The sequence below is a fragment of the Habropoda laboriosa genome, unplaced genomic scaffold, assembly GCF_001263275.1.
Source record: "Habropoda laboriosa isolate 0110345459 unplaced genomic scaffold, ASM126327v1 scaffold15, whole genome shotgun sequence".
Taxonomy (NCBI): Eukaryota; Metazoa; Arthropoda; class Insecta; order Hymenoptera; family Apidae; genus Habropoda; species Habropoda laboriosa.
This window is the reverse complement of record NW_017100141.1, coordinates 2,846,541-2,861,493: the sequence shown is the minus strand read 5'-3', so window position 1 is coordinate 2,861,493 and position 14,953 is coordinate 2,846,541. Positions and strand designations below refer to the sequence as shown.

The following is a 14,953-nucleotide window of genomic DNA, read 5'->3' as shown; positions in this document are numbered from 1 at the left end:
ATTCTGTAGAAATAGAAAATTTCCTTTCGTTTCGTAAAAATTTCAAAACTTCAATATCTCAAAAAATTGGGCGATCAGAAATATTCTAACGAAACTTCACATCTTCTCCTAGTGTTTCTAATTTCTCAGCGAAAGGATTAACAACGAAAATAACAGTAAACAGAAATTGTCAAGGACTTCGAATTGGATCTTGCGCGATGATTATCATAGGCGAAGGAGGGAATCGATGTAATTGAATCGGCGACCGATTCACCGGCAAGCTCGACGGAATTTTAATCGCGGCCGGCTTCGACGAGACCTGACAGATTTATAAACACCGTGTCTGCATTTTCGCATTGTCCAGCAGAATCTAAACAAGCCGGTCGCCTTTAGTATACAACAGGCTAATTGGACCGGCTAGCCTCGTTGAACTATATAACCGCGGACGAGCGGGATCCATGCGGAAACGAGGAGAAAAACGGACCGTTTCACGGTTTGCGTGGATCGACAGTCCGAGCAGGTCCGTACGATCGAGCGTTCGCCGCTACGCATTTCCATGCGGCTCGTTCTGATTTCGTGCCGCCATTTCGGTGCCTTCGATCATCTCTCTTTACTCCTAAACGCCTTCTCTCATCTCTTTAGAGTATTTGGAAGAAATGTGTGGTTCAGTGCAACCTTTATTAACGTGTAATTTTAATCGTTCTATTTTTTATCGATGAATTCTCTGAAATTCGAAGTGATTTACTGTGACTTGGAATTTTGGGGAACTTGTTGGCAAAAGATAGAATTATTAAAATTTGCATTCGATTGATAGATGAAAATACTGAAATCTGATCTGCTCTTTGATGTGAAATTAATAAAATTAAAAGTGTGCCTTTCGCTATGATAATTTGTGTAAGAAAGTCTTCAAATTTGCAGTTGACTAATAGTGAAACTAACGAAATTAAAAATGTGTCATTCTACTGTGCGGTAAAAATTGTGTGAAAAGGTATAAGTTCTTTAAATCATACTACTGTCAGTACCAAAAAGTGATAATAGATTTTATTCTGTCGAGGAAGAGAAAGTTGAGTGAATAAGAGAATAGTGATTGCTTTGAGAAAGATTGTTTGATTTTGTATCATATTATAAGTAGTTTAGATGTTAAATAATGAAATACTAGTTAAATTTCTATTAATTTAAACACTTAATAAAAGGTACAACTCAAAGCCTAAAAATTACATTTTTTTTAAAAATCTCCTTCCAAAAACAAATTCCAATTCATTTTGTTAACCAGCAATGTCTTCTTTCGTTGATTCAATCAAGAGGAAACAAGCCACCGTGAAAATGGCGCGTAATAGATACAATAGTCGCACGATGGAAACGATTTCAGTCACACGTTTCGCGACGTTATCCGATTATGCGATTCGCTAAATTTGTAATATGTTTCCCCGGTATTAATTATTATATTAATTATCATTGTATCGGGCGCAGCCGTCACGGGTGCCAGCTAATTAATAATTAAATGCATTCTGGTTGACGCGATCGGCCCATTCTCCGCTCGAATTAATTTTCAACGACGAAACGCCTAACGTCACGTAAACGCCCCCACCTCCACCACCTCGAACAGCCTCACCCTCCGTTCGTAACCATTCGATCGTGCGCAATTAACATGATCAAAGCTTTATGAATCGTTAAACTTGGTATTTCGTCCAGCGTGCTTCCGCCACGGCTATCGATCGCTTCGATAAATCGCTTTTCCCCAAATTTGCCCCCGATGCGCCTCTGTTGAACGAAGATTTTTGCGAATATTCGAAAGAAACGTATTTAGTATCGATCGTTGGGAAAAATTTGAAGTCGCTCGAAGGTTGAGTTGAAAATTTATTAGCTGAAAATTTGGTTGAGAATTTATTAGATCAAAATTTGGGTAAATTGAAAATCGTCGAGGTGGAAATTCGGTGTTTAAAATGACGATTCTAAAGATTCTTGAAGCTTCTAAAAATGACAATTCTAAAGATTCTTGAAACTCTTCTAAAAATTTGTGGGTGTATTGTGTGATTGGAGTCGATTACAAGGCAATGGCAAAACGAAACGAAAGTGGTCCGTTAATTAATCGACTTAAAGAAAATTAGTCGGTGAAAATAGTGGTCCAAACAAAACGTAGAGGAAATTGCCCAATCATCCAATGAAATTTCCAATTGCTCCAATTGTTTGCAAAAAAGAAAATCCTCGAGTATCCCTTAAGAAGACAATCTCCTCTCGATTACTCTTCCACCATATCTCTCAGAAACCCATCGATCAATCTGCACACCGACGAGTTAACAATAATCCTTGGAGATATACAGATATACACTGTCGTCCAAATATTTCAGATCGCTGTACGTTGTAACTTATACAAGAATTTTGCAATTTTCTAAATTTCGTTTTTGTCGTATTCTCGATTCAATTTCATTTCATTTTCGATTCAATTTCACTTTTAATTCAATTTGACCTCCAATTCTGAAAATTCCACAAAAACCCAACTCGTTATCTGGCCAACTTCAAATATTCCAAACAACTGAATCGCACACCCTCGACATTCTCTACAAAAATTACGTTGAAAGAGTCGAGTTCAATTTCACCTGATGCAGAAAACCATCGAGAATTAAATGTCTAAGAGTATCGAAACGACTATAGAATAGGCTAAAGAAGAAAAAGATGAACGTAGTAAGAAGAACCATAGTAAGATTCTTGTCCTGATCGAGGAGGTAAACAATGCTCGAGAGGGGCTTGTGCATTTAGTGAGACGAGGACAAGAACCGAGGCTCATTCACGACTACGAAGAGGAGAGAGCTCGATGTGGACACAGAGAGGACACGACGGATACTTTGTACTAGTTTTTCCAGGCCGGCCCTCCACTAGCTGGCATTATTATGTGTTCTCGGTACGGGTAATTAGCCTGGACGCAGCGAGCAACATACCGGGTGTCCGCGACGAGGCGATCAGGAAATCGCCACTGAGAGCGATTCTCCCGCCTTTTTTTTTCCATCCGTCCGGATGCTGCTTCTCTCTGTTCTATCTGACCGCTTGGACGACACTTGCCTTCTCGTTGCTGCCACAGCTGATTTTCTTTCGATTTTTGGAGCGCGGAGAAGTTGCGGATTTGAAAGTTGAGTTTCATTTCGACTGATTTCGCGTGAAAAGTGCACGCGAGTTTGTGTCTTTTGAAAATCACCGTGGATAGTTTTCTGATGAGGCGCGCCGCAGTTAAAGGGTTGCATTTCGAACGGGGAAATTTTCTTGGAAGTTGAAATTTCACGTGAAAAGTGCAATGCGTTTGAAAAATCACTGTGAATGGTTTTCTGTTAAGGCGCGCCCCAGTCAAGGGGTTAAATTTCGAACGGGGAAATTTTCTTGGAAGTTGAAATCTCGCATGAAAAGTGCTGTGCGTTTCTCGCTTCCAAAAATCACCGTGGACAGTATTCTGTCAAAGCGCACCGCAACGAAAGGGTTGAATTTCATTTCTGAAAAAATTTAAAATAGGAAAATTTCATTTTTGGAAAACTTTACAAAGGAAACTTGTGACGAGTAGAATTTTTATGCACCAACACCTCACACGTGAGAACTACAATTTTCATCTAAAAACTCCAGCGACTTAAATTACAAAAGAATCTCTATCTCACTTATCTGAATATTCCAAAACCCTGGTATTCCTCGGTAAAATTACGTTCAGAGAATAACGAACGCAATCTTGCACCGTTCGAAAAGCGATCTTCAGTTCCAATTAATAAACGATTCGCTTCTCATTTCTCTGTATAACAAAGATCCCAAAGATTCGTTCCGGTTAGACGAGTTAATAATGAAGCAACGATGGAACCTCGCCGAAAGGCTGGCAAGATGACAGAATCAGAAAGACGTACAGTAGAAGCTTGATCGATATATGTACACCGGTGTGTCTGCCTCTGTCTGAGCGAGTGGGTTCGATTAAAACTTAATCTGGCATGAATGGCAGGAGAAGACCGACCGGTCGATTCAATATTTGAGTCATACACCTTGCAGAACCGGCCGCGCCACTTTTCTCTTGTGAAAATGAACATTTCCATTCCGATGGCGATGGTACGGTCATGCCGTGGATGTCAAAACCGCCTATCGCGTCCAGCGGAAAGTGAAAAGAATATCCCTCGCGAACACGTTCGAAAGTGTATTAATTGGCCCGTCGATCGGACGGACCAAGGACGAACCATTATCCAGGCTCGCGTTCTTCCACGTTTCTGCTGTCCCTGAGTGTTATGCGTGTTAAACCCGAGCGAGATGTGTATCGTATGGAGACGAATTTCTCACCAGAGTTTTGTAAATTTTTGTGTTTTCAAGCCTTGAGGGGATTAATTGGTTGTTTTCCTTCTTAATTTGGGATTTATCTGTGGATCGTTGGGTCTGTGATCGAGAGGAATTTGGGATCAGTTTTTGGTCGAGTGTTTGTGTGAGAAATGACGGAAGTGAGATCCCGGGGGAATTAAAAATAGTAGAGAAGGGATTTGAAACTTGAGAGATTCTGAAATTTAGGGAAATTAAGAATCTGCCGAGAGAAATTGGGAAGAATGGAAATTCTCTCCTGGAATTGTAAGTTTAATATTTCAATGAAAAATGGGTAAAAAGGAATACTCGAAAGTTGAGAGGAATAAAGCTACAGAGAAGGCTCTGAAATTCGGAGAAATTAAAGTCTCCCGAAAGAAACTTTCCCCTGAAATTTCGCGTTTAGTATTTCAATAAAAATCGCCAGAAAAACAATATTCGAAACTTAAGAGAAACATATCTACAGAAAAAGCTCTGAAATTCGGAAGAATTAAAAATCTCCCGAGAGAAATGATCAAAAGACTCGAAAATTCCTCTTTTTTTCAATTTTCTTTCGCAAAGATCGTTGTTGGCGCGGTTGCTAGGAAGTTTATGGCCGAAAGCTCTCGCTAACCTAGAAGACAAGCTGTGCACCAGAGGAAAGAGGCGAGTTCATCGAGGTCGAGCAGCTTGGTACCGATTCGATGGCGGAAAAACCGGGTCGAGGGGATCGAAACGACAGTGAAGTTCGGTCGAACGCGTTACATTATGCGACGGAGACTTTGCGGGACGTCGGCGTCGGGACGCAAGAAGCGTCGCTCGCCGGTGCGCTGGTTGCATTACGGCTAGAAGTGGCTCTATCAGGACGAAGAAGCGTAACGAGGAGAGTCCCACGGGCGCGTTAATTAAGCCGGAAAGCTCGTTTTCGACGTCGTTTGGCCGAGCCGTTTGTCGACGACCTCGGCCAACTCGAAAATTCTCTATTCGTCGTACCGGCTAACTAAGAATATGGGACGTGACGAGCCGTTTCAGTGGCCACTCTTGTTGTTTTCCGGGGACATTTATCTTCTTCCTCGTGGAGAAAAGAAAAAAGAATTGGACGATACGTGAAACTCTGAATTTTCCTTCAATTGTACGAGTGAAAATTAATTAAAATTGGAGTGAACGTGGAGGTAAATTAAAATTGAAGGGAATTATGCCGCGAGGTCCTCTTTTTTCCAAGTTTGTTGAAGAAAAGAATTGGACAATGTGTAATCCAAAGAATTGGATTTTATTTGAATTTTAGCAGATTAAAATTGAAGGAAATTATTCTGTGAGGAAAATAATTAAAAATTTGGATAAATGTGGAGGAAATCAGTGCGGAGGTCCTCTTCTTTCGAAGTTTGTTGAAGGAAAGAATTAGAGATCGCGTGAAACGCTGAACTTTATGAGTGAAAATAAATTAAAATTGGGACGAAATAAATTGAAGAGTCTCCGTTTTAATTGGACACTGATGTCTCTGCATCGATTTTTCGATTACAGACCATTAGCGGTATTAAGAGCTTGAGTGAAAGGAATTTGAAATTGACTGTTCTCGAATAAACGAGAAACGAGGATAAGTGCGAGGTGTAATAAACAACCTCTCTAATTATCCTAAACGCACGTCGAGATAATTTATTCCCGGACGTCTTTTCCATTAAAACTTCGCTCACTTCCATGAAGGATGTCAGCGATAGAGGTAAACTGCTGAACTGGGATAATTCCGGGTCAAGAAACTCGATTTTGAGAGACGGAATCATCGTCTCCATACTTTCCATAATACATTTCAAAACAGAGAAACATCGATCTTCTTCAAAGTTAACTAATTCTTTCCACAAAAACAACAAAAAACCAATCATGCACCCAGCACGATTAATTCATCAACACTCAGCTACATCTCATAAAAGGAAGCAAAATTCCAAATATTCCGAGGAACTCGCGCAATTTTTTGAAACATAAGCGACTTTTTCTTGACATTCGCGTGACTCTCAACATTTAAAAACCAGAAAATTCCACTAAGTTTCATTACTTAAGATTAATTTCAACTCAAAACTCATCGAATGCTTAACAAAACGGGCGTAAAACTCGCAGCAAACTCTATCCGATACAAATCAAACAATCACCCAGGAAGAACATCCCCTCGAACTCAATTTCCACTTCCTCCACCTGTTCCAATTCACCTCGATATCGGCCGAATCCCACGAACAAAAGCTCTATCCCTAAAACCGCCGACGCAAGAGAGGTAACGAGTGTGAAACAGCGGCCGTAATCGTCCCAGGTCGGCGATATATCCTCGCGGGAGGGCCAGATGTTTGGCTGCATACGCCACCTCCAATAAACCGGAATAGTTCCATATCGCGGTGGAACCAAGGTATCCGGCAGTTGGCACGGAATCGTTCTCAGCACCGCCGCGAACACTAGCAAGAGGACAAGAAGAAGAGGAGAAAGAGAGAAGAAGAAGAAAAAGAAGGAGGAGGAGAAGGACCAAGGAGATCGGGTACAGTTTTCCAGCGAGAATGATATATAGAGCTGGCCTGGCTCAGGCGTACCATGTAAGATTCATTCGCCACGAGTCCCTTGGACGATTGGTTAAAGAGGAGGGGAGAAGAGAAGAATCACTTAGCCGATCGTCGGGATCGAAATCGAGGCGATCGCGAGGGACGTCCGACGTCGCGGCTGGATAATGGATGTCGGTGAAAAACCGACGCGAAAGATCGAGTGGACCGGCGAAACGACGCGGCGCGACGCGAGGATTTCGTGCGCCACGAAAGACGGACAAAAACTTAGACGAATATGTCTTGGATCTGTTAGAACTTAGGTGCTTGGATCGCTAGTCGCTCGCACGTTGGTAAGGAATATGATACAACGTTAGATAGTGGGAGGTTTTTGAGTGGGAGAGACGGTGGTGGGTGAGTTGAAACTTAAGTTTGGATAGATTCGAGGGTTTTTGATACTACGAGTTGGTGGAATTACTTGGAATTTGATATTATACTTGAAGTTGTTGAGTCTCGGTGAGTCTTGGATCTTGAGAGTTTGCGATCTTGGGGATCTTGAGTCTTTAAAGACTTGGACCTTGAGTCTTTGAAAACTTGAAAGTCTTGGACCTTGAGTCTTTGAAAACTTGAAAGTCTTGGACCTTGAGTCTTCGAAAACTTGAAAGACTTGGACCTTGAGTCTTTGAAAACTTGAAAGTCTTGGACCTTGAGTCTTTGAAAACTTGAAAGTCTTGGACCTTGAGTCTTTGAAAACTTGAAAGTCTTGGACCTTGATTCTTCGAAAACTTGGAATTCTTGGATCTTGAGTCTTTAAAGTTTCGATAGATCTCGAAGATCTTGAATTGTATTCGAAGTGTTATAGATCTCATCAATGGATGCAGAAAACTTCTTTCGTTTTTGAGATATTCATTCGTGACTACAGATATGAAAGGGTTAAACTTGTCACCCGTTCTGTCGAGATTCACGAGAAACTGAATTTTCCCCATCGTGCAGGACGTTTCCGGTGAATTAACAGAATATCCGAGGTGAAAGGGCTCGCGATATTTGCGGCTTCGCGCGATGACACACATAGATCCTGCTGGGACAATGAGACGTCGTTGATGGACGTTGTGGAACTCGAGGAATCGACGTGGATTCGAATTGGAGATGTCGAGTACGTGTGCTATTTTGTACGAATCTAGGCTAAGATGAGAAGTTCGCGAATCTCTATTCTTCTTTCATAAATCTTCCTACACTCTGCCCAATTCACACTAATCACAAACCTACTACCAGTTCTTCGTAAATTTCCAATTAATCCTTCCGATTTACCCAAAATTCATCAAAAAATTCTTAAAGTGCCAAATTTTTTCTAAAAATCCCAATAATAAAAATTGTTACCCAAAGCACTTCCCTCTAAACGAACAAATTCCAGAAATTCCAGACAACCGTCGAATCGATAAATTCCTCCCAGGCAAATTAATTTACAAAATACTCGTTCGGCATCGCTCATTGTCCACCATGTACTCCATCACCGGAAGAAACACGGAGTATAATACACACCGGAGGAGAGGAATACAGTACATAAACGTAGAACGTTTGCTTGAAATATTTCCACGGGCGTAGAAGTTTGAGACGCGCGAGTCTCGCTGCTGAAGACAATAATTCCGCGTCCGGAATAGGAGGTGAAGAGAGAGAGAGGGGACAAACGCCAGCGAAACAGCTAAAGTTCTTAGGACATTTACAGCGGTCGTATAACGCCGAAAGCGTGCGGTCTGCTAAGGTACATAAACTCAGGTTGGCTTGGGCTGGTCCTATCGTTACGCCAACTATTCTTGGACGTTCGTGACGCTAAACTGCACACGGTGTGCGTGTATGTGTTTCCTTAGTTGAACGTTCAAACGACGATTCCCACCGGATCGTTAAGCATTTGAGAATCGAAAGTTGGAGAGGAATAGAGAGAGATAGTTTAGGTAAGTTGATGGTGTGAGAAGTGACGTGCATTCTATTCGATTCGATGATCGGTAGTGAAAGAAACGAAGGAGAGAAAGAGAGAGAAAGAATCGCGCGTGATTTGCATCGGCCACGCGAATCGGTTTAAATAAATTTCCATTAATTAGCACGTTTGTCTGAGCCGCTCTTGAAAGTGGACAGGTTCGGTGCGCGCGAAAAATGAGGTGATGATTGCACAAGTTTGGAACGGACCTCGTGGCCATTTAAAATCCATATGGGAACTCGGCGTTTCAGTTGAAACTTCGATGTTGAATTTCAATTGCAATTTTTAATTTGAATGAAATTTGAATTTAAGTCTGTGATTAAATTTGTATTGAAAATTTGAAGATTGAATTGAAATTTGCAATTTGAATATTGAATCTGAATTGGAGTTTGAAATTAAATTAAATGAAATTTTCAACAAACAAATGCCCATTACAAAAAGCATCTGCTGTTGACGAAACGGAACGTCAAGTCTCGCTGGACCACCTGTACTCCCTGCTAGCCAAAAGAGAAACCGATCTGGTTCGAAATCAAAGGACTCCCGCCGACGATCGATCACATCGATCATATATGATCGATCGATCGTCCCGAGGATGAATTCCGGTAACGTAATCGTGCCGGTGCGTTAACCCTGATCCGGTGGAATTGCGCAACGAACGATCGAACAATGCCGCGTTTCAGATGCTCCCACGTCGTCTTCGTGGGAACACGCGTGTATATACACGCGTGCTTTCATTCCTGACATCTGCCAATGATGTCGGTTACACGAACTTTCTTCCTCTTCATCTTCTTCTTCTTCAAGTCGATCATTTAACCCAACAACGGTACGTTACGGTTTTCAATCATCTTCCTCTTCTTTCACCGTTCTGATCCACGTCGATAAACTCTGAACCGTAATGAACAAGCTACGCGAACAAGGAAACATCGTTTCAGATCCTGCCCGTGCTCTAATTAATCCTTCGAAACAACTGTCCATACCAAAACCGCGACAACGTAGAAATTTTAGAGAAGGAATAACATCGAAACACGATAAGAATTTAAAAGTGAAGAATTGAAGATGAAGGATCACAGTGTTCACGATTAAAAGTTTCACGCAGTACGATTCACCGAGAAACGATCTCTAAAAAAGGGGAAATCGAAGAAAACACTCACCAGGTTTGATCTGCTGAGGCTTCGCCTCCGTCCACGAGGTCTCGATCACGACCGCGAGGACAGCTAGAAGAGCGAGTATTCCTCGCAGACCTGCCAGGGTCATCCTGTCCTTCCTACCGGTCGACACCCACCCGCGAGAGTTAGTCCTTGGAACGGTCACAATTCCGGCGATTAATCTGCCTGGTAGGTAGATATCGATTCTACGAAGCGGTACCTCGACTTCACCGTAGGTCGTAGAACGCGAGGTGGATCGATGCGACGAGGAGGGAAGGTTAGGTTGAGGATGATAAAGCCGGCGGTGAGATAACCGATGGAGAACTCGATGGTGAGGAGAAACTGGCCTCCGTCGAACGGCTACGAGAGACGGCAGGCGAGGATCGAGTGAGTGAGGATGGACTGACAGACGTGCGGGCGTACGCACGAGTCAATGAAGTGAGTGGTACTCACCCGTAGGAGCCCTCACCTTACCCAACCCAGACCTCGTCCCCTCGCCTCCTCTCTCGCTCACATCTCCCTTTTACCTTGGCTCCCTTCTTCCCTCTTCTTCTTCTTCTTCTTCTTCGTTCTCTCGTGGTCCACGCGATATCCTCTTCGTCCCACCGCAGATTCTCTTTCTTCTCGAAGACGATCTCTTCTCCGCCTCCTTGACCCTTTTCCTTCCTCTCCGTACACACTTTTGCCGTCGCGATACACGCACCCTTTTTGTTTCTCATCGTCGTACACACCAACGAACATTCTATTTTCCAATGTACTCTCTTCTTCTTCTACCTTGGCTGCTTCATTTTCCCCGGGACGCTTAACATATACTTAAACGCTCGTTCTTCTTCGTCCTGTCTCGCTGCCGCCAAGAGAAGCGTATGATTTTCTCTTCTGCCTTCCTAACGTGTCTGCGCTTCGTGAAACTTCGTATCAGCCGAATTTTACGTCTCTGTCGAATCGTCGCTCTTTTCTTCTTCTCTTCTCTTTCTGCTACGCACACCTTGAGATATGTGTGTGTGTGCTCATCCAGCGGATGAACGTGTGTTTTTCGTTTTCTCTGTTTCACCTCTCGTCCCGCGTACCGCGGCTCGTGTCCCTTCTTATCTTGAGCCACCTCCGCGCTCGATGCACGATGACCTCTCCCCCGTCCCGTGCCAAGAGGATCCTAACCGCGAGGATGCGTGCTTACTTTATGACGCGGGGAAGCTGGCTGCTCAGGAAGCTCGCAGATTTCCATAACGATCGTTTGTCCTGCTGAGCTCCTTTCCTCTCACTTTCTGTTTACCTTGGAGAATTCTCTCCCGTTTTTTGGAGTTCCGTGGTGCGTGGGAATTTGCATTGCACTGTTCTCGGGTTTCTTTTGAGATTTGGTGATAATTATTTGTTTGGTGAATGAACTTTTCGAGTATTCCAATGATCGCAATGATCGTCGTTATCTTTAACTCCACAACTGGAAGATGATTCACTGTCCCAGGACTGTGAGGCAAACATTCCTATCCTTCTCAGGATCTTTTGCTATTTCTTCCTCCTCGGTCTCTCCTAGTTTCTATTCGTTCCGGCCGCGACTATCGGTGTATAAGAAAACGTCTGTAAAGATGAGTTTTGCCCAGCGTCCTCATCCTATGTACACATTCCAGTTGTTTGTCCGGTATTCCCAAATCCCAATGGAATTCGCTCGATTTTTCCTTTACCTTCCTTTCTTCTTTCGAATTTTCTCTCTATTTTTTTCCTTTGTTTCTGTTCGTGCCTATAAACTGTAAACCGTTTTCTAATTGTAGATAACAGAAAAGTTATCCGTGCTAATTGCTATTTCGCCGAATTTCCAACGCAAACGTGCGTACGTGACGTGGCTCACGTTCCGCGGCGAATATTCGCCATTAAAGCGCGGGCAGGAATAATCTCCGTGCAGCTTTCGAGTCATGCGGCCAGAATGTATCGCTTGGCGTGTGGAACGCGCGACCGCGAACAGGCAACTGGTGGTTGATGAAAAATGAAAATTTCCTTGATCTATGCGCCGTGTCCTACGAAATCTGGCACTCTCTCCGAAATTCGACCTCTCCTCTATCTACCCTTCTTCACACTATCTCAATTTTCGCGAGGCGAACTTAGTCTGTGGACCCCGGAAATAAAATGCACTGCGATTAGAGAAGTAGGACTGTTAAATTCGGAACAGCCGGACTATTCGAATTATCCGAATTACTCGGATACTACTCGAACGCTTCGAATACTCGAATTATCAGGATTATTCTAATACCACTCGAACGCTTCGAATACTCGAGTTATCCGAATTACTCGAATATTGGAATTATCAGACTTATTCGAATGCTATGCAATTGCTTCGAATATGCGAATACCATTCAGACACTTCCAATACGACACATTCTCAAATTACTTTCAAAACTCGAATACACTACCGGCCATAAGTTTGGGATCACTGTGCATTGCAAATTACACAAAACTTTGCAGAATAGGGTAAGCAATTTTAAGAACTTTTTAACGAAATTTCTATCATTTAAGTTCATCGAATTTCATCATTTCAGATGTATAAAAAAGTAGATTCAGTATTGGTGTAAATTGATAAATCATTCCAAATTTTTGGCCGGTAGTGTAAACCTTCTCCCTCCTTCGTCATAAACATTTCTACCCTCGCCTGATTAACAAAGAACATTCCAAATTTCCCGTGTTTCCTCGACAGCAACGAAAAATCCCCAGAGAAACCGATGCGAGAAGCGGAGGCTAACGCGCCGTAGCGTAGCAAGCCAATATCCACCTCTACCCCGAAAACCTGTCTCCAGCGCCCTTATCTTCGATCTAGGGCTCCTCCTTCCTCCTCGAGCAACACCGGAGCGAAACGAAGGCCGGTCAGGTTGAATCTCACCCGCCAGCCGATCTCTATTACGTAATCTCGGCTATCGGGCATCGCGAAGCCCGATGAAATTTTCTGATGCAGCCACAGTAGTGTGGCTGTGTGTTTGTGCGCGTGCCTTCGCTGTGTGTAGTATTCATGATCGCCTGGAGGGCCTCGCGGAACCGGCCCGGGATCCACCATGGTTCCTCCTGTGTGTCTCTTCTCTCCTCTCTTCCGTGACGATACAACGAAACTTGCAGTTTAACGACGCACAACGAAGAACCGGGGAAATCTGGCTGGTCGAATCTTCGATTGAAGCTTCAGCGGGGATCGTTGGTGAATCGGGGACGTCGGCTTGCTACAAGATTCGGTGCTGAAGACGATCTGGAAACGAGGTCGAAGGTTCTTCCGAGGGATTTCGCAGGGTTGAGACGGCTTTCTTTGGGAGGATTCCGAGTGGACACGCTCGTTTGCGATTTTTTAATGGCTGGGGCGAGGAGGAGCGAGGGTCACTCGTCGTTACAGGGTAAAGGGTTGAGAGTTTGTCGAATGTTGTTGTTGAGAGAGACAGGAAGTGAGGTAGAGATGGGCTATTTTAGTTCGTTGTGCTTCTTGGTTTGCGATTTCAATTTTTTGGGGAGAAAGGGTTTAATTGTAGAGTATGGAGTGTAGATAGGTATTTTTTCAAGTCGAGGATTTTTTGATATCATTCTCAGTGGACATTTTTTAAGAAGATCTGGATGCACGGTTTTTACGAATGTCCTTTAACTACGCTACCGGCCAAATGTTTGGAATCACTATGCATTGCAAGTTGCACCAAAATTCTTAAAAAAATTTATAAAAATTTTTTAACGAATTTGTTATCGTTCAAATCGATTGAAACGAGGTAAAGTGCTATTGACCTCCACAACGTCAATCTCAAGTCAGTGAAGAATTAGCAGCGGATTCCATATTGATGCAAATTGGCAGGTGATTCCAAATTTTTCGCCGGTAGTGTAGGAAGGGTGCAGGAGAGAAATGAAGAAGTCTTGAATCTTTTTCAATTCCCATTTATTGTTCAATCTTGCAATAATTCATGTCAAACTTGAAGTAAAATTCTTACTTACAGGGTGATAAAAAAGGGGTCCAAGACTTGAGTGGCTTCTTAGTGGATTCTACCTCGAAAGGATTGATTCTAGACTTGAGTTAATTACACATTTCTTACTTCTCTCAGTGAACACTGTAATCCCCTAAATTCTCAAACCCTGTTTTATCATAAACTTTCTATTATGACCATCCAATTCCTCCTATAACTCCGCAACTTCCCACTAAACTCTCAGACCCTTTTTTATCGTAAACTTTCCACAACAACCGTTCAATAATTCCTCCACAACGCCCGAACCGCGCCTCTTCTCCAATCCCACACGGAAATTCTCTGGATCGTCGAATAGAACAGCTAGCTCCTTAGCCAGAGTCAATCAAACACTCGCTCGAGCCTGTAAATAATTCAATCTCGAGCTGCTTCTACGAAGCGGCGTGAAAAACTCGTCCGGTGTCCCTCGTTCCTTGTTCGCGGACGCGGAAAAAAGGATCGCGGCTGAAACAGAGAAGCTCGGAGTAGAGCCAGTCGGCGGGCACTTTCGATTGAGTCTGCCGATCGAAAAAGCGTGTACAACGGTTGGACAAGAAAACACGAACGCGAAGGAAAAGCGTGCCGTGGACGACGACGACAAGTCTATCCGTCTTTCGACGAATCTGAAGAAGAGGACGGTGGAAGTTGAGAGAGAGAGACAGCATCGCGGAACAATCCTTTCATTTTTATTCCCCGACGAGGAACTGCAGATGGATCAGGCTTGCAAACCCCTCTCAGTCAAAGCGAACAAGGAGGACTTTTACGGAGGACGCGTGGATTTTATCGGGCGGCATTCTACTGGAGAACGCAGCCCCTCGAATATTGATGCAGCCGGAAATTTGATTGCTATTGATTCCTACGGCAGATGCGAGACTCGACATCCTTCTCTCCCTTTGTTTCCGGTCGCCTCCGTGCACTGTACGCGTTGAGGAATTTCATCCGATTCGATCACTTTCTCTCGGTGAACGTTTCTTTGGCAAATTTTCGATATATCCGGGGAATTTGCATTTTTCGGATTATAATAGGTGCAGGGTTTCTCTTCATTTCTCTTGGTTTTCTTTAGCGTTTGATGGTGGTAAGTTAAAGAGAGAAGAAATATAGAGATAAAGTAAA

At 43.3% G+C, this 14,953-nt stretch overlaps 1 protein-coding gene across 1 annotated transcript in view; it reads right to left on the bottom strand.

Annotated features, from left to right (window-relative positions):
* LOC108570883 overlaps window positions 1-10,615 on the bottom strand; it is a 67,934-nt gene extending 57,319 nt beyond the window's left edge. The window contains 3 exon segments of the mRNA XM_017932816.1: window positions 9,903-10,082; window positions 10,350-10,413; window positions 10,415-10,615. Coding sequence (XP_017788305.1) covers window positions 9,903-10,082; window positions 10,350-10,413; window positions 10,415-10,615 — 445 coding nt within the window.
* Between the last annotated feature and the right edge of the window lie 4,338 nt (window positions 10,616-14,953).